Source organism: Macrosteles quadrilineatus, unplaced genomic scaffold, assembly GCF_028750875.1.
Source record: "Macrosteles quadrilineatus isolate MER2022 unplaced genomic scaffold, UCM_ALF_1.0 Scaffold_74__1_contigs__length_567022, whole genome shotgun sequence".
NCBI lineage: Eukaryota > Metazoa > Arthropoda > Insecta > Hemiptera > Cicadellidae > Macrosteles > Macrosteles quadrilineatus.
The window spans coordinates 290773-315498 of record NW_026542667.1 but is presented as its reverse complement, the minus strand read 5'-3'; the positions used below and the strand labels follow the sequence as shown (position 1 = coordinate 315498).

The following is a 24726-nucleotide window of genomic DNA, read 5'->3' as shown; positions in this document are numbered from 1 at the left end:
TTTTTTATCCGGCCAAGACTTTGTGGTCACCCTGTATATTATGTTCTCTGACATATTATTTTTTTTTGTGTCAATGACATAAAAATTATTGGTCACAAAAAACATTTGCTCAGGTACGGTAATTAACTATGACGTGAAAATACTTGTGGTGTACATTTTATTTATTCTGTCAGAAAATGGTGGGCAGCCTAGAGAAATTCCTCAAGAAGAAAGAGGCCACAGAGGGAGAGACCGAAGAGGAAGAGGAGGAAGAGGGTTAGGACGAGGTCGCGGTCATGCCTAAACCAGGTGGAAGATGAGCCACTGGTCAAACCAGCACCCGCACAGGCACAGGCACCGGGACCAGCACCCGAACAGGCACCGGCACCGGCACAGGAACCGGGACCAGCACCCGAACAGGCACAGGCACCGGCACAGGAACCGGGACCAGCACCCGAACAGGCACAGGCACCAGCACCCGCACAGGCACAGGCACCGGGACCAGCACCCGAACAGGCACCGGCACCGGCACAGGAACCGGGACCAGCATCCGCACAGGCACAGGCACCGGCACAGGAACCGGGACCAGCACCCGAACAGGCACCGGCACCAGCACCCGCACAGGCACGGGCACAGGCACCGGCACCATCACTCGTACAGGCACCAGCACTCGTACAGGCACCAGCACTAGATATCGACGACCTAGAGCTGGAACTCGATATCGTAAGTCAAAGTATTTAATTTGATGGAATAACTGAAACTATGTTTTAATGTATAAAGAGTTTACCGATTATAACTATGTCCTTGATATTGTTTACAAAATGAACAACTCTAATAATTTATCTTCACCATGAGCTATGTTTTCCTTTAAACTTCAAAATAACGATACTAAATTAACTATAATTTTTTAAATAATTTTTACCATAGATAATGCATAATATTCATTACTTTTTCTGTAATATATCAACTAATCAATTGATTTCAGTGTGAGGCCAGGCCATCAAAACTCATACACAGAGAAATTAAATCACAAAAAGAAGCAGATCGCTTGTTGACTAGGAACGATGTCAAACTGATCCGAACTAGCACTACTAACTAGCGTTCAAAAGGAAAGACTACGCCATATGCCTAAATTACCAAAGTCTCTAGAAGAAGTACAACAGGCATTGGACAAGATCTACATAAGGACCTCAAGGACGAACTGTTTTTACTAGTCAATGACAAGGAGGCGCGTGTTTCTATTTTCTCTTGTGACACTAATCTTCAAGGTTTAACTGACAGTGAGTAATATTTATGGATGGCACGTTCGAGTACGCTCCTAAATATATCACGCAGTTGTTTACCCTCCACGGCTATGTAAACGACGTATACGTTCCTTTGGTATTCTGCCTGCTTCCGGACAAAAAAGGAGACATATTCAGATGTACTTAGGATGATTAAGGTGTGTATATGCAAATGTATGTTAACTTAGGTTAAAGTGGGGAAAAGTTTGAGTACATTTAGTATTTTTATTTTATTTTGAATTATTAAACTTTTTGTATAAACTATTTTATAAACAAATATTTTGTGCGTATGCTTGCCCTAAAATTAAAATTTTAATTTAATTAGATTTTTTATAATTTTTACTATGTAGTCCGATCACGGCAATAGAGGTTTCCTATTTCCCAATTTTCGGAAACGTGTTTTTTAAAAGTGAATTTAAAGTGTTTTTATTGTTAACATTCCAGTAATCCGGCATTTTAACTTATCCGGTAGTATCACGGTTCTAGGCCTATATCTACCGGATCACGGTACTGCGAGTCTAATGCATTTACTCAAACGGTGGTTAATAGAACAAATTTTATTTATCTGTGTTCAATACTTGGTTCAAAGTTCTAACACTATTTTTGTGTTTCAGTGATGGATAAAATGAACCACATGATTGGAATGATTGCCTCGCTGAGTGAAAAGGTCGACCAAATCCAAATCAACCAAAGGATTAATAATTTAAACGCAAATCAGATTATTGGCACACAATATAACGAAGATATGTTAAAGTTTTTGCCAATAAAGACGATTGGGGAGTTTGAAGAATTTGAAGTAAAATTAGAAGAAGAATTCTTCAAAAAATCCTTTGTAAGTATAGGTAGTGTTTAAAACCTAACTTTTATATGTATTGTTTCTATTAACACATTAGCTACCGACCATACTCACCCCTCAGTTACAGTGTAGAGTGGTCGGTAGGGAGCGTGATAATGGCTTAACATGAGATACTTCTCTTACAATTTTTATTTTATTTTTTCTAAAAATGTTACAGTGTTGAACCTTTCTCACCCACATTAAATCTTTTAAACTTAGTTTAAAAATTACCGTACTCAAAATTTTTATTTTTTTTTAGAAATGCTCCCTATTTTTTATGATAATATGATTGAATATTGAAAAGTCGATTTAAAAATATATAAATTATTCTGTGTTTTCATTCAATTGTATTGCAAAAAAGTCATTTTATGCAAATTAGAGGACGAAAGACTGTGTCAGTGTCAGTTGTGTGATGCCATTTATTCTAAATGAGATTCCATCAATTCTTTCTTCGCTAAAGCCTGGATACTAGGGTAGGATTTAAATTTTTTTTGCAGAAGTTACCCTTACAATTAAAAATTAAATAGATTTGGTAAGCTTAACATTAAAATGGATAGGCCTACTAGAATGTTTCATCAAGTAACTGATACTTTTTATTTTAAGGTGAAAGTGTCTACACTTGGAGGAAAAGATGCACATTTTTATGATTAATATCCTAAAAGCAACATTAGTGGACGAAGTTGCAGAATTGTTTTCCCTTACAGGAAAGAAAATGGGAAATTTCCCCCTTAAGAGGAAGTTCCTAGAAACGAAAACTTGTTGCTCGATGTTTGGTAAGCATTTTTTATGATATTTTTACTTGATTAATAATTTGCAAGAATGTACTTTAGAGGTTCAAGAATTGTCTTTTTTCAGATATTTTTCATTTTGATGTCCCCAGAAGTCAAAAACACCATTCGTTCAAATTGATACATATATATATATATATATATATATATATATATATATACGGTGTGTATATGCAAATGTATGTTAACTTAGGTTAAAGTGGGGAAAAGTTTGAGTACATTTAGTATTTTTATTTTATTTTGAATTATTAAACTTTTATATTTCTGCCTTTTATATTTCAGTGTGAGGCCAGGCCATCAAAACTCATACACAGAGAAATTAAATCACAAAAAGAAGCAGATCGCTTGTTGACTAGGAACGATGTCAAACTGATCCGAACTAGCACTACTAACTAGCTAGTAAACTTATATATATTATATTTATATTTATATTTATATGATTATATATATTATGTGTGTGTGTGTGTCCGTCCAGTATGTATATAATATTGAGTAATTTTTATCCGGTTTTGATAAGAGATGGTCCTCATGACTAACAACTGTATAAATTGTAATTTAAACTTATGTAAATATCTTAAAAATATATAATGTTAAGTGCACTTTTTCTTTGTTTGATTTCCATTGTCAAACCTTTTCTCATTAAGATAATTTCTCAATTAGTTTGTAATCAAATATAAGTGTAGAGGAATAAATTTGTTTTATTTGTTGTCGAAAATACAACGGTTGTTTTCAAATGACGTCATTTGGAGCAAAAGAGATTAAAGAGAGACATTTTATGCCAACATTTAAGGTACAGGGCCAGGTCTACCATAGAATAGGGAATTTGATGCCTGGCTCACAACAGCAGCCGTCTTTCCTACAGATATATTTTGTTGGTGATGACAACAATGAAAGATACATACGCTGTGGTTACTTTCAAAATGTCAAGCCTGCGTTGGTGGGTCAGCTTCAGAAAATTCTTCATGAAAATAATAAGTATATCAAGGACTTCGAAGCTGCTGTTGAGTCTGTTCCCAAAGATGTTCACGATTTCCAGGTAGTTATCATTGCTGACGAAAAGCCTTCTAATACTCACAGTGGACGTTACAATGCTCCTTCTACTAACGAAGTCGCTGACTTGATTGTCGGCCAAGTGTTTGAAAAGCGAGACCTGATCCTAGGGGGGGAGGAGGGGTGAACAGCAACATCATACATAGTGGTTTTTAAAATATTTTCTTTATTCATAACTCATACCAGGTACGGTAATAAACTAAGATGTGCAATTACTTCTGATGTACAGCTTCTTTATTCTGTCAGAAAATAGGGACCAGCCTAGAGAAATTCCTCAAGGAGGAAGAGGTCACAGAGGACGAGGCCGAAGAGGAAGAGGGTGAAGAGGGAGAGGACGAGAACACACTGTATTACGATTTCCACCTTACTGGGTAGACCTTAACCCCATAGAAATGATATGGTCACTCCTAAAAAATCATGTCGCTTCAAAAAACACCACATTTAAGTTAAATGATTGCATTGAACTCGTAAAGGAAAAGATTGGCCTAATTACACCCGAAGAGTGGAGAAAAAGATGCGAACATGCTTGGAATATTGAGGACAGATACATGGACAACGAGGCAGCAGTTCGTGATCTAACAGAAAGATTTGTACACATCTACGAAAATCAATAGGGAACCAGAAAGTAGCGCAGATGTTGAAGGGGTATTAAAGGACTGTATTACAGAAATTTTGAGAAACTTTTTATGATAAGTATATATTTGGTACAAATTACAAAATACCGTATCTTAGATATTATTACAGTAAATTAAGAATAGTGTTCTGTGGGGAAAATCCTAAAGTTAGAATGGGCCAAGCTAACTATTGGCCAATGAAATTAGCACCCCCTTGCATTGAGCAGTGCATTTTCGGAAAGTCAGTGTTATATATTCCAAATAATCTATCTTTTATTTAATATTGATCATATGACTGGAATAATTTCATATTGTAAATAATTCAATGTTTACATTTATTATTAAGAAATAAACATGTATCAAGAGTTGTGTTCATATATTTTGTATTATTTTTATATCTAATAATTTGGCGACGAGGAAGAAAATGACTGAAATACAAGACCTTATATCTACTTTGAACAGTTTTATGACATTAATGACACAACATACAAGTCAACAGACAGAACAGCCTAGATCAAAACATAGTACCAAGGAACTACTACAGAGCAATGCCTTGATGTTTGATGCTTATGACGAAAGTAAGGAAACGTTTGAAAGCTACACTCAGCGTTTAGAAATATTTTTTAAAATAAAAGGATTGACGGACAATGACTCAGAGACTGAACAATTGAAAGGTTTATTTTTAATCAATTGCTTAGGTGCTAAGCACTACAATCTGATCTGTAGTCTAACATCTCCAGACAAACCAGACTCAAAAACATATCAAGAATTACTGATATTACTAAATGAGCACCTAAGCCCAAAGAAGAACATACTTACAGAAAGCACAAATTCTTATCCCGTTTACAAGATGGAAATGAATCAATCACAAATTATGTCACAGTCCTCAATCAACTGGCTTGTTCAGCAGATTTCAAATCTGGGTGTAAAGAAGGAAAATGTACAAAATCAGTTATAAACCTCATGCTCAGGGCTCAATTCATCAGAGGCTTATATGACTCGGACATCAGAGAAAAACTCTTACAACTGGGGGAAATATCATTTGACAAAGCCTTAGAAATCGCCTTGGCTATAGAGGCATCAAAACTTGACAACCAGATTTTATATACTAGTAATAACCAGAATGACATTCACAAAATAACTAAAACAACAAAGAACAATATCGGCCCTAAGAATAAAAGTTTCTCAACCAAAAACCTCTAATGACTCAAGCAAAAAGAAAGACAGGAAAAACAAAAGGCTACAAAGACTGGGACTTTTAGATGTCTGTTTGCACTGTGGAAGGAATAACCACGAAACACAAAATTGCCGATTAATAGATGAACTAAATTGCAGGTATTGTCATAAAGATGGACACATAGAAAAGGTTTGCATAGCGAAACGAATACAGGAATTACAGTCTTCAGAGAAAAATGTAAAAAGGGTTGATGAAATTGATTCTGAATATGAATACGACGTTCAACGGATCATAAATGTATTGAAGAATAACGAAGGAGATGACAGAATGATGATTAACGTATCTCTAAATGGTAAACAGCAACGTTTTGAGTGTGATTCCGGAAGTCGTGTTAGCATAATAAATAATGATGACTTCAAGAAACTAGACTTACATGTTCCAGTTTGCAAAACAAGTGCTCTTTTTCGATCTTATACTGGACAAATTTTCAAACCAATCGGGGTCTGTACCCTAAGCATATCTTACGAAGGTAGATCTTGCAGAGAGGATCTATACATTGTAAATCTACCTAAAAACGCTATTCTTGGAAGGAATTTGATTCGAAAATTGAAAATTAACTTACACAATATTAATCTTGTTAATATGAAGAAACCAGAGGTTGATACCAACACTGTTGTCAAATCTATCAAGCAAAGATTCTCAAGCGTTTTTGAACAATGCATTGGTAAAACACCCAACTTTACATGCTCTTTAAAACTAAAGGATAATTCAAGACCTGTGTACTTAAAACCCAGACCAGTACCTCATGCTCTTCGAGAAGCTGTTGAGAATGAACTAGATAAACTTGAAAAAGAAGACGTAATAGAGAAAGTGGATCAATCTGAGTGGGGAACACCGATTGTTGTGATTCCAAAAGCAAATGGAGCGGTCCATATTTGCGCGGATTACAAGGTAACTGTGAACCAACAACTACATGACAGTCGTTATCCAATACCAAGAATAGAGGATATCCTTAACAAAATGAGAAATGGAAACTATTTTTGCACTTTAGACATTTACAAGGCTTATTTACATCTTTCAGTGGACTCTGAAAGTTCTAAAATCCAGACGATTACCACACATAAGGGTACATATCTAGCAAAAAGACTGTTTTTCGGAATTAAGACTGCCCCAAATGAATTTCATAAATTTATTGACCAAGTCGTACAAAATCTTGAAGGGACAGTGGCTTATTTTGATGATATTGTTGTACAAGGCTGCACTTTTGAAGAATGCAAATCCAGGCTCATAAAGGTCTTAGAAAAATTGGAACAACACAATCTACATGTGAATATTGAAAAATGCAAGTTTTTTGAGAGAAAGGTGCAGTATCTGGGTCATATCATCAGCAAAGACGGTATCCAGAAATCACCAGAAAAGGTAAGGGCAATCCAGGATGCTCCCCGTCCAACAAATATCACAGGAGTGCGTCAATTCCTTGGACTAGTACAGTACTATTCAAAGTTCATCAAAGATGCATCTACACTGCTAAATCCCTTACATCAGCTTCTAAGGAAAGAAAAACGTTTTCACTGGTCCCAGGAATGTGAAAAAGCTTTTACTTGTGTTAAAGAAGAGATAGCAAGTGACACAGTCCTTACTCCATACAACCCAGACTTCCCCGTGATACTTGCTACAGATGCTAGCCCTGTTGGCTTATCAGCTGTGCTGTCTCATAAAATGCCAAATAATGAAGAGAGGCCTATTGTGTTTGCCAGCAGATCCCTCACTGCTGCAGAGCGCAACTATAGCCAATTGGACAGAGAAGCAACTGCTGTATATTGGGGATGTAAAAAAATGTTCGATTATATATACGGAAGGAAGTTTACTCTTGCCATTGACAACAAACCACTGATGACCATATTTCATCCAGACAAGAAACTACCATTGTTGACTTCATCCAGGATGCTTAGATATGCTCATTTTCTTTCAGGATTTCATTATGAGATTGTACACAAAAAATCAAACGACCACTGTAATGCAGATTACCTCTCAAGACATCCCTTACCCATAAAAGAAGAGAATATAAATGTGGTTGACGAAGATTACACTGTTCGAAGAGAGACAATACACTGCATAACAACCGATACAATCATGGCTAAAGACATAGAAAAAGAAACATCAATTGACGAAGAACTCTTTCGCTTAAAGGAAAAGCTCCTAAACGGAGAAGTCGCTGACCCAGAAATATCACTTCAAGACGGAATTATTTTTAGAGGAAATCGTGTTATCATTCCAAAAAAGCTACAACCTAAAATCCTCCAAGAATTACACTCAACACACGTAGGAATAGTGCGGATGAAGAGTCTGGCAAGAAACTACTGTTACTGGAAAAACATTGATACATATATTGAGAGTATGGTGGCAAGTTGTAAGGCATGTTGTGAGAATAAGAAAAATCCAGAGAAGGCTCCTACCCATGTTTGGGAAATACCAAAACGCAATTGGCAGCGAGTCCACATGGATTACGCAGGACCTTTTCTGAATCACAACTTCTTGATTGTTGTAGATGCCAGGTCAAAGTGGCCAGAAATATATCCGATAAAAAGTGCGCCAACAACTGCCAGTACTATTCATTACCTCAGAGAAATATTCAGTCACCATGGCCTACCAGAAATATTGGTCAGTGACAATGCCAAAATTTTTAAATCTGCAGAGTTTCAAGCATTCTGTAAACGCCAAGGAATAAGACAACGATTCATTGCACCAGGAAACCCCTCTACAAATGGTCAAGCGAAAAGATTTTGCCAAACACTCAAGACAAAACTGAGGTGCATGCAGTTTGAACAGGGCACTTTACATGAAAAACTGTGTGCACTATTATTTCGGTACCGAGCTACACCACTGAGTACTGGTGCATCCCCAGCACAATTAATGTTTGGCAGGAACTTGAGAACCAAGCTAGATCTCTTAAGGCCTGGCGAAGATGACAAAAATGAGGCTCAACAACCAATATTTAACAAACATTACAATATTGGGGAGAGAGTACAATCAAGAAATTACGCAGGATCCATTCTGTGGAAATTTGGAACTGTGGTGGAAAGAATGGGACGACTTCACTATCTCGTAGAAATTGATGATGGGTATGTGATAAAACGCCACTTCAATCAACTTCGATCTTGCCAAGTGCCAAAAGATTCTACTCATTACAAAAGCCCTCTACCTAGCTCATTGACACAAACAAGACAAGAAAGTTCAAACAACCGATGCGACCCAAAAGCCAAAGTACCACCAAAGCAAACTAATCGAACTTTAATATTCCAAAATACCAATCAAAATTGTTCAAGACAACCGATATTCATGGGAAATACAAGGTACGGTATGTTAAGGAAATCAATAAGCAATTCAGAAAAGTCACAAGATACAGAAAATGTCTCAAGTAACACCCCAAGCTGGGAAGGAACTATAGACACTGAAACATCGGGTCCTACAGCAAGCACTATGCCTAATATTGAAGAAAAAAAGCCCTATACATAACAATGAAGCGTCAAGTACAATCCATCGTACAAGCAGCCGACAAGAGGCCGAAGAGCCAAGTACACAACAAGACGCTGAAGTGTCCAATGCAAACTCACAACCAGATGTTCCTGTCCCTAAAATTCGCCGCTCATTGAGAATAAGAAAACCAATTAAAAGGATGAACTTGTAAATGAACATTCTCTTAAATAAGTAGGGAGGAATTGTTATATATTCCAAATAATCTATCTTTTATTTAATATTGATCATATGACTGGAATAATTTCATATTGTAAATAATTCAATGTTTACATTTATTATTAAGAAATAAACATGTATCAAGAGTTGTGTTCATATATTTTGTATTATTTTTATATCTAATAGTCAGTATTTTTTTGCATTGAAAGAGAGGCTGATTATTCATAATATCTTCGATTAGCTCCAGTTTTGCACTGGAGCTCACATTATCGCAAACAACATAATTTCTGTAACATTATCAAAAACTGTTGGTTTAGGCTGTCTACTGGAATAAGCAACTTCTTCCAAAGGTTTTCCTGATCCTAGATGTTAATTGAATTAATGGTTATCCCCTAATATTTGGATCATGGACATTGTTTAGAATACAGAATATTTAGTGTCTGAACATGCATAATGTTAAGAAGCGGGTGTTAAAAATACAGCTGTACATTCTAGATAAGGTTTAAAATAGCCCACGTCAAAAGTCAGTTATTGGTCTTGTTTGAAAGATTTTTAGTTATTTCCAATACATTATCAATACATCTTGAGAACGATATAGGCAAGTTTTCAACGAAAACTTTAATATAGGATTTGGATATCCACGCATAGCACGTGTTGCAACTGTGCTTTTTACATAGCAGAGGTAAAAGCTATACAGACAGGGTTAAACAATTATCAAGGAGGAAAAAAGTACACCGGAAGATAAATTAAAAAAAAACTATCGATAGAAAACAAACTTCATTTAACCAAAGCTGACATGTTTTACGTCAGGAAGAAACAATCAAGACTGAGCAGTCAACAAATAAAGTATAACTATGAATAAAAGAAACAAAAAAAAAAAAAACAACAAAACAACTTGCCAGTCTCAGACATAAAGACAAACTATGTGTATTACAGACGCCAGCTCACTAAAATAAAGTTATAATAAAATAAATTAAATTTGCATGTTTAAAATACATGTCGTATCGTCGAATGAATCTTACTATGCTTACGACGAAACAGTAGTAAAGAAAGGAGCATATGAAGTAGCTTATTTTTTTTTATTTCGTTATGACCAAATTGGACCCAAAAGCCAAAGAGCTAGATATATTCTGTGACTCATGTGGTGGCCAAAATAAAAACTAGACCATGATTAGAATGGTTCACTATCTGGTCTATCATGTAAAAAGGCTCGATAGCGTTGAGATGAATTTCCATTTATGTGGCCATTCTTATTTGGAATGCTACCGAAATATGGTCTGCATAAATCTGACTTGAAATAGTGGGCGGAACTGCCTGAGGATTGGTATGAAGAGTTTCAGAGTGCAAGAGTGAAACCTTCCCCATTTCAAGTCATCGAGGTTAATAAAGGCTTATTCGTAAGTGGACATTGCTCTTTAGTGAGCTCTATCACAAAAGTTGCCCTTTTAAGTCAAGATCAGTTGGAGAGTTGGTCGTCATGAAACGACATCCTCGAATTTTAAAATTCAGGCTGTCTACTTTGGCCACTGGGAAGGTCATGCATTGAAATCACCATAGTTCATTGTAGTGTTTTCCGGCAAGGTATTTTTTTATCCAAATTCCATCCTTATGTCAACTGGCCCACGCTTAATAGATTCATTCTGTCTTGTACAATCAATAACTGTTAATGGAGCATAATTAGTGTAGTAATTAAATGAGAATAATGGTTCACTTTTTAAAATAGTAGTTTTCATGGAAATTTATGTACATTTTATAAAGAATAGCCAGCTGGTTTCGAGATGGATCTAGGTTCATTTGAAAATATCACATATACTCTTAAACGTCAAAAGGTTTCACAAATCGGAAATGATTCTGTTGATAGTTACTATGCATTAGCCACTATAAATGCTAATATATATTTCTGTAAAATTTTCATTGACAGTCCTAATTAACAACATATTGTAGGCTATATAGGCTTCGGACCTTCCCCACGAGGACAAGATGACACTGGATATTGAAACTAACAAACGTGAAGATGTGGTGTTACTTCGACAACCCAAAATTTTGGTGTTTGTGTATTGGTATTATAATAGTTAGTAATGTGGTTTAATTTAATTTCCTAACCCCCATTTGTTTATCACAGCTGAACGCAAATAAAGGCTTAAACGGAAATACATGGTATTGTTTTGCTTATTAGTAAGAATTAAATATCGATGACTAAACCTTATTTCAGAGTACCTCTGCATGTAACAGGAAGGATTGGGTTCACGGAATTAAAGTCTGCAACATTTCTGCTAGAAGCAGACAAGAGATATCATTCCATGGACAGTATCCGAATTTGATGAAATGCTACAACGAGAAAGGAATTTAGCATAGTCAAACACAATCTCTGGAGATGAATTAGTTTTGAGCTCAGTGCAAGATGATGATTATGAAAGTGTTTCGTTGATCTTTGGATCTAAGCTCTTACTGGAAGAACTGAATAGCACTGAAGAACTCCACATGGACAGGACCTTTAAAGTAAGGCCGTCAGTTCCTGAATCACGACAGCTTTTGACGGTTAGGTCATTACAATATATATTATACAACATATATTATACTGTATTAAACATAAATTTTATTATTTAGCGTAAAGGACAAATTACCATTTAAACTAATAATTATTAGCGCAGCAACGCGCGCCAGGTAGCTGCTAGTATTATATAATTGGAGTTTATATTATTATTGCATTTTCAGACCTTTCCGGTTTTTTACATATTAATGGAAAGGAAGTCATTGGCTGCATATACTAAGGTAATGCAATTCATAAAGGATCAAGTGCCAAACCTAAATCCAAAAGTAATAGTAATAGCAAAGATTACATATGCTACGCAAAAGTAATAGTTACAGAATTTAAAATAAGTCTCCAATCAGCGGTCACCGAGGGTTTTCCGACCGTCGGTTGCTGATTTCATTCTGCCAATATAAGTTAAACTCCTATTTATCTAATTGCAAAATTTCCATAAAAGGTAAAATACCCTCGCCGCAGCAAACTTGCAGACTAAGCTAATTTCCATTAGCTTGGTTTTATTTGTACTTAAGTTTTTTTTTTTTTTTTTTTGTCCTAGGACGCTAGGCACGAGCCTGGGATTGTTTTTCACATTACTTCAGGCTAGACCTAGGGGTTGCGGCATTATCACTTGGGTAAAATCCATTGGTGACTTGGCGGGGATCGGACCCGGGACCTCATGGACCGAAGTCCCGCGCTCTAGCCACTACGCCAGCTCGCTCCCCTGTACTTAAGTTTATTAGAATAACATTAGATTTAAGGAATACCTAGCTAGGGTTGCTGCTACAATATTAGGAGGGTAATAAAATGTGTTTTAGTCAAATGTTAATATCGCGTATATGTTATCGCGTTGACGGTCGTATAATTATTTACGGACTGAGCATTGCTCGTGGTGATTAATTTGTAGGACACGTTAAAAAAATAAAAACAGTTCTACATATAAAGGATTTTCATGATATAAAAACATCTAAAATGTATATAAATAAAATTAGAGTTTTGTCTGTGCATTGCTCAGAATTATATATCTTTTTGTTACTTTTAAGTTTCATTCATCAAAGAAGCCGAAACAAGTCTTACCTAAATGACCGTGAATCAGTGTTGTGTTTAAACCATCTGTGCTAAAAGCCTACTAATCGAGGTTTCCACTCATTACTTTCAGAAATGAAAATTACTTTAATAAATAAACACCTAAATTATTATTGCTTTATTATTATTTTATGTATTCATTCATACATAACTTTCCATCCGCATAATCAGTATCCAAAATACGTCGTAGGCTATGAGGAAAAAGGCGAGAAATTTAGGCCTAACGAACCTGCTACGCACTAATGAATTGGCGAGAAAGGCGGTGAATATGGCGATGGAACTCCCTAGCTCCCATTCCCCAGAAACATTTCGGCTGGTTTGGATAGCATAGTGATGTTTGCTGAGCAAAACAGAATGTAATATGAATTACAGCAATTTTTCACCTACGTACGATGTATGTGGATAGAAGGTATTGTCATTGATTCATTGTGTATTAATTAACAGGCCTACATAATTATGATTATCCATGGTTGGACCTAGCATAATGCAGGTTGTATTGTAGATGGGCTATTATGTCTCTGACATATGTGTTAAAATTACTTCCACGGCCAGTTACTTTATTTTTGTAGTTACTTTAAGTTTTGTATCGATGCCCTCATAAGGGGGTTTTTACCAATTTTAGCAGTTGGCATTACTGGGCAGTTATAAGCCTGCAAGTAATTAAACGTGTACAAAAATGTGTACACCATATGTAGATATAATTTAAATTGTACAAAAAAGGCATAACATATCGCTTACCTTTTACAGTACATTTACATATGAACTCTTTTTGACCAAAGATACTTTAAATACCTTACAATGTAGCTGATGTTATTGAGGATTGAAACAAATTAATCCTGAATGTAAATACCCTATGTATATTTTTTACGCGTACAGTACTTAAAACCATTGCAGGTGTTGGTGCTGGCAATTTGTCAGTTTTCAGACAAGCCAGAAGAACCAATAACAACCAGGAGGCATATCACCGAAAACGAATGATGCTGATGAGACACGCCCTACCAAACATCTGGGTATTCACTGGTGTGTATTACATGGGAGTTGGTACCTTTTTGGGGTCAAAAATGTCGATTTTTATTTTTTTATTGTAAGAAAATCTCCATTTAATTCCCTTTAAGAATATATATAACAATCTATGTGTAAAAAAATATTTTTAGTGTAAAAAAATTAAAATAAAATGTATGACACCATATTTTTAGACCGATTTGCAGAGTAATATCCTTATACACTTATGAGTTTTGCTACAACTTGTGGTTATTTTATTTCCTTGTTGTCTGTTGGTAAGCCTGCAAAAATAACAGCTGAAAGAATGCCATAGTAACTGTTGCTAAGCATTGTTTGTTGGTTATTTCATCTTGTTTGTTTACATTATAGTCTGTCCGTTCGGCTGTGATACCCAGCGGATTAGGACGCTTCTCGGAACTCGACCGACCCTCCCCGACCGCTCGCCGGGCTGGTTACCTCCCGCTATCTCCGCGTCCCGCCATCTCCGTGTACCGCTACCTCCGAATTTCAGAGTGACCCCTATAATCCTCGGTTACTTCCTGCGTTAAGACTTTCCGCCCAAACCTAACCTATCCTAACTTAACTTAACTTAACCTAACCCAACCTAACCTAACCTGACCTGACCTAACCTAACCCACGGGTTAAATTTTCATTAAATCTTCCATCCACGGGGCTTCGCAGCCGTGGATGCAATGACAGCTAACAACGCAGGCAGTGACGGGATTATAAGGGTCACTCAAGAATTCGGAGGTGGCGGGACAGATTTGGGTTCGGAGATGGCGGAACGCGGAGATAGTGGGAGCACACGGCCGGGCTAGCCAGCGACAAACAATGACTCATCTACAGTACCAGTCCCACAGATTTGCAATTTTTTTTATTTTAATTTAAAATAAATTGTTATTTATATATTTGATTTCTACACGAAATTCTGAAAATAATGAGCCCAAACACGATGTAATTACTTAATATCTAAGATCTGGAAGTCGGACAAAGCTGGTAACGATACAGGGTAAGGATGACAATATGAAATGAATCATCATTTTCTTCAAACTATGCCTTCGAAGTGATGATTCATATCTATTTGTGACTAATATTCAAAGTTCTTTCAGGATAATAGTTAAACTATGAGCGATGCTCAGTAATAGTTTGTGCCTTTTGTTGTAAACTGTGTCTGTGTCTGCCGTTGTATTTAACCGTTGTTTTTTTCGAGTTGTTTTTTTTTTTTTTTAAATCGATTATAGTGCGTCATAAAATACTACGGTTTTATTTTGTGTTGTTACGTGACAATGAGTGATAAAAAATCTAAAGTGTATCATTCCCAGGCAAGGACCATAGTGGCTAGTGTAATAAATTATTTTTACTTAGAAAAAGACAGTATGGGCCCTTTGAAAGACGTTACAAAAGTGTTGGAGAGAGTTTCTGAGGCATGCGGTGTACCCATAGCTACGGTGAAACGTCGAGAGAAAAAAAGCAGTTGAATTGAACGACCATCAGCTCGAGAACGACGAGGATATTGATGAAGCCGTAATTGAAACTCCAGACTCAACATGCGCCAGTACAACTACAAGGAAGCGACGAATCATCCTCAGCACTCCAAGGAAAAACAAACTCCGAGTTCGGGAGCGACATGTGACAAATTTGGATGATTTTGGAAAATCAGCAATCCGTCGCCACATCGTCAGTTACTACGAGCGGAAAGAAGTGCCCATCTTAAAAAAATTAGGTCATTCTTTGAAGGAAGCTGGACTTTTTTGTGGAGGTAAGACTTCTCTTGCCAAAGTTTTGAAAGAATTAGGCTTCGTCTACAAAAAATGCAACAACAGGAAGGTTCTAATGGAGAAGCCGTCTGTAGCTTTGAAGAGATGCCAATTCCTACGAAAAGCTCGTAACATTGACCTAGATAAGCCTTTTTTTCTTGGACGAGACATGGATAAATCAAAATGCGTCTGTTACGAAAGGTTGGACGGATGACTCTGTTAAGGGGACGTTAGGCACTCCACTTGGCAAAGGCAAGCGCCTAATAATTTGTCACGCCGGTAGTAAAAATGGGTGGATCAACGCACCTCCTTTAATTTTTCAATCGAAAGCCACCAATGACTACCACGAGGAGATGAATGCGGAGGTTTTTGAGAAATGGTTTTTTGACACTATGCCAAATGGTATTGCCAGCTGGAAGTACAATAATAATGGATAATGCCAGCTATCATTCTAGAGTTAAGGATAAACATCCTACCTCAAACTCCAGGAAATCGGAAATGCAGACTTGGCTGCAAGAGAAAGGTGTGTGCTTTCCTGAAGATTTGAGAAAACCTGAAGTCTACAATTTGGTCAAGTTGCACAAGCCACCATACCCAACGTACGTGGTTGACAGCAAAGCAGCAGAATTAGGACACAAGGTGCTTCGACTTCCCCCATACCATTGCCAATATAACCCAATTGAAATGGTATGGGCCTTTGTCAAGTCGTATGTTCAGGAAAGGAACCATACCTTTAAACTGAAGGATGTAGAGAAGCTTTTCACAGATGCTGTGTCGGCGGTTACACCGGATCTCTGGAGCAAGTACGTGAGCCATACTCAAAAAGTAATCGACGAAAGTAGTATTGTTATGGTAGTCCAGTCAATGAATGATCCAAAAGTAGGTGTAGAGTGCGTGAGCAGGTAACTAAGCGATTCCTTCAGAAACTTGTTCAGGGGGCTTAGGGTGTTAACATACCAAAAGTCCTGACTCCTAGGTGGTGAGCCAGTGGGTGGAGGGGGGAAAAAGGGGGGGAAAAAGGTACGCATTTTGGGTTTTTTGATTATATCTCGAAAACTATCAACTTTTTGTATACTATAGTAAATAATAAAATTGAAGAAGATTAAATTTTCTACAAGAAAAGTATATAATGTGTTTATTTTGGTTCAACAGATTACGAGTTATAACTTATTTAATTGATATCTTATTAAAATACTCCTTCCATAAGAAATACATGTAAATTAGTATGCGAATTGGGGCGAATCCTATCCGCCCAAAGGAAATATAACTGATATTCTGGAAATATTGACAAAATTTCCAGTAATTTGACACTTTAATCATGAAATTTTGTCAAACATTAAAGCGAGGGTGAGCGTTTAAAAATGGGATGATTTAAGGATTTTTTTTATATTTCCAATAAAAAAACACCAAAACTCGAAATTTTGTTACCTCACCCTCGCCTTAATTTTGGATCAATTTTAATGATTAAAGTGTCAAATTACTGGAAATTTTGTCAAGATTTCCAGAATATTATTTATATTTCATTTGGGCGGATAGGATTCGCCCCATTTCGCATACTCATTTACATGTATTTCTTATGGAAGAAGATTTTAATAAGATATCAATTAAATAAGTTATAACTCGTAATCTGTTGAACCAAAATAAACACATTATATACTTTTCTTGTAGAAAATTTAATCTTCTTCAATTTTATAATTTACTATAGTATACAAAAAGTTGATAGTTTTCGAGATATAATCAAAAAACCCAAAATGCGTACCTTCCCCCCCCCTTTTTCCCCCCTCCACCCCCTGGCTCACCACCTAGGAGTCAGGACTTTTGGTATGTTAACACCCTAAGGCCCCTGAACAAGTTTCTGAAGTAATCGCTTAGTAACCTGCTCACGCACTCTACACCTCATTCCTTGACTGGACTATGGGTACCTTGCGCGATGTGCAATTGATGTGCACTGATGTGCCAGACCACCCACGGTGGCACCTCCCCCCCCCCTCCCCCCTGCACCTCCCCCTGCACCTCCCCCTGCACCTCCCCCTCCCACTGCACCTCCCCCTCCCCCTGCACATCCCCCTCCCACTGCACATCCCCCTCCCACTGCACATCCCCCTGCACCTCCCCCTCCCACTGCACCTCCCCCTCCCCCTGCACATCCCCCTCCCACTGCACATCCCCCTCCCACTGCACATCCCCCTCCCCCTGCACCTCCCCCGCCATGCACCTCCCCACGCCACTGCACCTCCCCCTCCCCCTGCACATCCCCCTCCCCCTGCACATCCCCCTCACCCTGCACATCCCCCTTAGTCATCCTGCACCTCCGGATGTGCCAGACCACCCACGGAGCGAAGTGCTGGTGGCTATCCCTTTGAAGCTTCGATACAATGGAAAGCAATTATCGGTGGCGCTCTCTTTGATGTTTCGATACACCGGCACATCCTGGGATGTGCTAGACCTCCAACGGAGAGAGGTGTAGTCGGCTATCCCTTTGATTTTTCAATACAACGGAAAGCAATTATCAGCGGCACTCCCCTTGATCCTAGGATACAAAGAAATCCACTTAACAGGTGATTGACAGATCCATTAGTAAGACCATTACATTTGACGAAGGTGAGCAAATCTTGACAAGCATCTAAAAAGCTTTGTTTAGTTCACTAACAAAGGATCCTTTCGAGAACGTTCCTTTGATTGTCGACGACAAAGGAACACCTGTTGTTTACCACTGGATCTTCGCGGAGTTTCCACCCTCCGTGCGTCGTGTCTCTGCCTATTGGCACAGACAAAGAAATCCACTTAACGAGTGATTGACGGATCCATTATTTGAGTTTCTAAAAGCTTTTAGTAAGACCATTACATTTGACGAAGGTGAGCAAATCTTGACAAGTATCTAAAAAGCTTTGTTTAGTTCACTAACAAAGGAAACCTTCTAGAACGTTCCGTCGATTGACACCGACAAAGGAACAAGTGTTGTTTACCACTGGATCTTCGTGGAAGATTCCACCCTCCGTGCGTCGTGTCTCTGCCTTTTGCCACAAGAGCTTCAGTTAGGGTTTGGAGTTCGCTGTGTGCAGTTGTTAGTTTCTTAGCTACCACGCTCAACGGAAATTAGTGAACAGTGTTGTGCAAGTGTTTGTTTGGATTAAATCGTAAGTACTAGAGTTAATATTAATACATAATAAGTGTATAATAGTATTACTACACATTTTAGGAGATTTAACAATTATAATAACTGTCTTTGGCATATTGTGTAATCATCGAGTCAAAGGCAGTGTTTATTTTTTTTAAGAGTCTATCTCATGAAAAAAAAATATTTTAATATTATTGTACTTTAAACAAATTGAAATCCATTAAAATCAGTTGTAATTATTATACATGTCTTTATCATATTGCATAAACGTCAAGTCAAAGTCAATGTTAATTTTCTGTGAGTCTATTTTGAATAATATTTTAATATTGCTAATTCATTTTATTTTAAAGATAAATTTATATTATTAAAAGAAGTACTCCTGTCTGTAATACGAGGCGTTATCATATTGCAAAATCATCGAATCACATTAAACATTACTATGTTTCTTTGAACAATATTTCTAACACATATACATTAAAAATAAGTTCAAATTTTTTCAATTCAATTCAATTCAATCAATTTCATTCATGCAATTCTTAAATTAATTACATAATCCCATGTGCCATGCAAAGCACGCGCGGGATGAAAAACACATTTCATTTTCTTGTTTCTGGCAGCAAACAGTTCATTTTTCCTTCTTTGTAACTTTAACAGAACAGTGAGTAGACATTTCCTATTGCAACAGTTTTAATCATATAAATAACACTTATGTTATAAATATAAAAAAAAAATTAGAATAATTTAATAAGAACACGGTTTTTAGAAAGACAATAAATTCTACATGCAAATATAAATATAGTTATTTATCTAAAACAAAGCTAAAAATAAGTTACAGATTATTTATGCTATATTATGAATGATAGGAAGCAACAAAGCTTTTGACTTTATAAAAATTTTAAAAATAGTTTGTTGTGTGGGTGCGCGTGCGTGTGGGTGCGCATGCGTGTGAGTGTCTCCCCCTCACCCCTGCACCTCCCCCTCACCCCTGCACCTCCCCCTCACCCCTACACCTCCCCCTCACCCCTGCACCTCCCCCTCCCCCTGCACCTCCCCCTCCCCCTGCACCTCCCCCTCCCACTGCACCTTCCCCTCCCTCTGCACATCCCCATCCCCCGCCCCTGGTCATCCTACACCTCCGGAACTGAGTGGTTACTATATACTGCATACGGTATTATTATTATTTTTTTTTTTTTACTCAAATGCTATTCTATTTTTTGAATATGTGACATTGGTTCAGGACAGGTTTAGCTTAAATTTTAGACTACACTGGCATAATCAAAGATATTATTTATTTTTTTTTTATGAATAATTAATTATTATTTCTGTCGCGTGTCTTGCTGTAGATGAACGGAGACGTGCAATCACCACCGCCGTCGACGTACCTCGGTCCGAACGTGTGTCCCGTGTGCGATCGACCATTCTCGTGTCATGAACACGCCCTGCACCATTATCAGTCGGTCCATCTACAGACCGGTGGATACGAGTGTGAATGTTGTGACAGGACGTTTTCTTGTCATGATCATGTTCGAGAGCACTATGCGGTGACTCACGCGTCGCACTGTGGTCCGTTACCAACTCCGCCGCAGACTCACCATCAACGGTTTGAGTCGCCGGAGATTGATGATGACGTCATTGTCATTGACGACGATGACGACAATGCATCGGGGACGATCGAAGAGCTGCTCGACGTGCCTATGCTTACTGATAGTCAGCTAGAACCTGAAGGTTTGTATATTAATAAAATAAAAAAAAAATAAAAAAATAAAATAAAGTTAATCGTATGCATTCATTCGTTTTAATGACCGAATTTTTTTTACATTGACAGGATAGAATTATTCTTTCACATCTGAACGAGGAGAAGATTATTTATAAATGGCTCATAATTAAATTTTAATTTATTTTAACAAAAAAAAAAAAAACTCATTGCAAATAGGTCAAAAGAATATATATTTATTTAAATATTCTTTCAAAATATACGACATTAACTATTCTGGGGATCGTTATTGTTTACTATAGAAGCAGAGACAGCCACATGTCGGTGCTGCATGGCGTCGTTCGGGAGCCGGCGTGAACTTCGGGATCATCTTCGGGTGACCCACCTCGTCAGCGTCCAGTCGACCCTGGACGAATGGGCCGGTCTCAGCGAGGACGAGGACGAGGACGAAGACACCAACGGGGCTCGTCAGATGCTCGTCGATAATGTTCGGGGAGGTAATAAGGATATGATTTATATATATAAAAAAATAAATAAATAAAAGATAAATTTAGTTAATAGACTAATGTTTCAATACAAGATTCTTTGTTATTCGGTTTATAACATGAATTTTATTTATAAACCAATTTATAAATATTCTTTTCTACTCAGTTTATTATCTACAAAAAGAAATATTTATTTAAAATTTCTTCCAAAATAAATAGATAAATTATTTAGTAATAAATGCATTCAATTCCTTTCAATTTAGTTTATATATAAAAAAAAAAAATCTTTATGATTGGATTTATTTCAATAACGATTGTTCTTTACAATTAGCTGCTATAAATTAACAATCGATTGAAGAAACTGATCATTTGATTTCAGAGAGCCGTTCTGCTATTATGCGAGAGGAGGCAGACATGATGGCTGGTCCATTGTCCAAAGGAGACAGTGTCAACGACGTCGACGACGACGACAATGTAGACCAAAACTCGTCACCCGACCATTCTATTATCGGTAATTATTATTTGTACTTAAAATATATATATCCTATTTGTGAAAAAAAAGTCTTAATTATCTTAAACATAAATAATCAAAATAAATTAAACTTGATTAACGTAAAGTAAAAAAAAAATATATATAAAAATAAAATAAAATAAAAATAAATTAATAACATAATTGAATAATAAATTAAAATGTATTGATTGAATTGTAAATTAAAATGAAAGGATTGAATTATAAATCAAAACTAATTGACTGAATAATAAATAAAAATGCTATTGATTCAATTGTAAATAAAAGTTTTATTGATTCAATTATAGATTCAAAAAGAGTTATTAAATAAATCAAATATTAATTAAATATTTTGTTTGTTTGTTTATCTAAGATTTGACGACCCCGTCTCCCACCGGCGCTTCATCGGTGCCATCGCCGTCGCCGTCGCCGCCGCCGCCGCCGCCACATCAGCAGCAGCAGCAGCCGCCGCCGCCACCACAGCCCCATCAACTCTGGCGTCCGTGGCAGCAGCAGCAGCAGCAGCACCACCAGCAGCAGCAGCAGCAGCAGCAACCGACACCCCCACAGCCATCACCACCGCCCCCAGCGACGCGATACGTTTGTCCGGACTGTGGTCGAGCCTTTGGCAGAAGATTTTGCCTCAGAAGACATATGGAGGCCAACTGTCCGGCAGCGATATCCCTCAAGAGATTTCGGTGCCCTGAGTGCGGCCGCCAGTTCAAAACAGAGTTCAGCATGAACAGACACTTGCGTTTTCACTGTAGGTCGAAGAGGGTGAAAATATGGGGCACCGAGGATTCTCCTCCACCACCCCCACCGCCACCACCGACACCGCCTCCACCAACTGCAGGACCGTCCAATCAACATGGAGGCGGTGGCAGCCAAGGTAGTAGTAGTTACAGCCTTAGTGGTAGTGGTAGTGGTAGTGGAATTATTCTTTCACATCTGAACGAGGAGAAGATTATTTATAAATGGCTCATAATTAAATTTTAATTTATTTTAACAAAAAAAAAAAACTCATTGCAAATAGGTCAAAAGAATATATATTTATTTAAATATTCTTTCAAAATATACGACATTAACTATTCTGGGGATCGTTATTGTTTACTATAGAAGCAGAGACAGCCACATGTCGGTGCTGCATGGCGTCGTTCGGGAGCCGGCGTGAACTTCGGGATCATCTTCGGGTGACCCACCTCGTCAGCGTCCAGTCGACCCTGGACGAATGGGCCGGTCTCAGCGAGGACGAGGACGAGGACGAAGACACCAACGGGGCTCGTCAGATGCTCGTCGATAATGTTCGGGGAGGTAATAAGGATATGATTTATATATATAAAAAAATAAATAAATAAAAGATAAATTTAGTTAATAGACTAATGTTTCAATACAAGATTCTTTGTTATTCGGTTTATAACATGAATTTTATTTATAAACCAATTTATAAATATTCTTTTCTACTCAGTTTATTATCTACAAAAAGAAATATTTATTTAAAATTTCTTCCAAAATAAATAGATAAATTATTTAGTAATAAATGCATTCAATTCCTTTCAATTTAGTTTATATATAAAAAAAAAAATCTTTATGATTGGATTTATTTCAATAACGATTGTTCTTTACAATTAGCTGCTATAAATTAACAATCGATTGAAGAAACTGATCATTTGATTTCAGAGAGCCGTTCTGCTATTATGCGAGAGGAGGCAGACATGATGGCTGGTCCATTGTCCAAAGGAGACAGTGTCAACGACGTCGACGACGACGACAATGTAGACCAAAACTCGTCACCCGACCATTCTATTATCGGTAATTATTATTTGTACTTAAAATATATATATCCTATTTGTGAAAAAAAAGTCTTAATTATCTTAAACATAAATAATCAAAATAAATTAAACTTGATTAACGTAAAGTAAAAAAAAAATATATATAAAAATAAAATAAAATAAAAATAAATTAATAACATAATTGAATAATAAATTAAAATGTATTGATTGAATTGTAAATTAAAATGAAAGGATTGAATTATAAATCAAAACTAATTGACTGAATAATAAATAAAAATGCTATTGATTCAATTGTAAATAAAAGTTTTATTGATTCAATTATAGATTCAAAAAGAGTTATTAAATAAATCAAATATTAATTAAATATTTTGTTTGTTTATCTAAGATTTGACGACCCCGTCTCCCACCGGCGCTTCATCGGTGCCATCGCCGTCGCCGTCGCCGCCGCCGCCGCCGCCACATCAGCAGCAGCAGCAGCCGCCGCCGCCACCACAGCCCCATCAACTCTGGCGTCCGTGGCAGCAGCAGCAGCAGCAGCACCAGCAGCAGCAGCAGCAGCAGCAGCAACCGACACCCCCACAGCCATCACCACCGCCCCCAGCGACGCGATACGTTTGTCCGGACTGTGGTCGAGCCTTTGGCAGAAGATTTTGCCTCAGAAGACATATGGAGGCCAACTGTCCGGCAGCGATATCCCTCAAGAGATTTCGGTGCCCTGAGTGCGGCCGCCAGTTCAAAACAGAGTTCAGCATGAACAGACACTTGCGTTTTCACTGTAGGTCGAAGAGGGTGAAAATATGGGGCACCGAGGATTCTCCTCCACCACCCCCACCGCCACCACCGACACCGCCTCCACCAACTGCAGGACCGTCCAATCAACATGGAGGCGGTGGCAGCCAAGGTAGTAGTAGTTACAGCCCTAGTGGTAGTGGTAGTGGTAGTGGTAGTGACGAACCGTCAGAAATTCCGGGGAATATTGCACCTGAGAATTTTGAAGAAGTCGAGACGGCGTTTCGCGGACGATTAAAAACGTACAGATTACGTGACGAAGCGCCCTCTCGGCTTACTATCCCGGAGTTTCTGACTCAATTGTTTGAGGATATTGTAACGCTTATGCACCGCATATTGGAACACGTGACAGCCATCAAGACCAACCTGTGGCTAGATTGCGAATTCACGAACGTTCACGACCAAACGTGTCGACGCGCCTTTAAGACAAAGAATGTCGCCGTTCTCCGGTCCACCGACATAGATGAACTGTGTAGTAATTTGTTCCAAAAGTTGGTGGACGAAAAGGAGGCGTGCGAAATGAAGGGCTCG

General features: G+C 37.6%; 2 protein-coding genes across 2 annotated transcripts; one reads left to right on the top strand and one right to left on the bottom strand.

The window, feature by feature from the left end:
• Positions 1–307: 307 nt before the first annotated feature.
• On the bottom strand, positions 308–628 carry LOC128981992 (cyclin-dependent kinase inhibitor 1C-like). The gene has a single exon (XM_054401022.1). The coding sequence runs from the start codon at positions 626–628 to the stop codon at positions 308–310; it is 321 nt and encodes a 106-aa protein (XP_054256997.1).
• Positions 629–6368: 5740 nt separating this feature from the next.
• Positions 6369–16005, top strand: LOC128981991 (uncharacterized protein K02A2.6-like). The gene is made up of 4 exons (XM_054401021.1): positions 6369–8848; positions 11632–11726; positions 13927–14042; positions 15529–16005. Exons 1-4 carry the CDS (start codon positions 6369–6371, stop codon positions 16003–16005), a joined length of 3168 nt encoding a protein of 1055 aa, XP_054256996.1.
• The last annotated feature ends 8721 nt before the right edge of the window (positions 16006–24726 follow it).

Coding starts and splice junctions, on each gene's coding strand:
- LOC128981992 (XM_054401022.1), bottom strand. CDS start 628: ATGGTGCCGGTGCCTGTGCCCGTGCCTGTGCGGGTGCTGGTGCCGGTG.
- LOC128981991 (XM_054401021.1), top strand. CDS start 6,369: ATGAAGAAACCAGAGGTTGATACCAACACTGTTGTCAAATCTATCAAG. Junction 11,727..13,926: donor GAGATATCATTCCATGGACA/GTATCCGAATTT, acceptor AAACCATTGCAG/GTGTTGGTGCTGGCAATTTG. Junction 14,043..15,528: donor ACGCCCTACCAAACATCTGG/GTATTCACTGGT, acceptor AACGACCATCAG/CTCGAGAACGACGAGGATAT.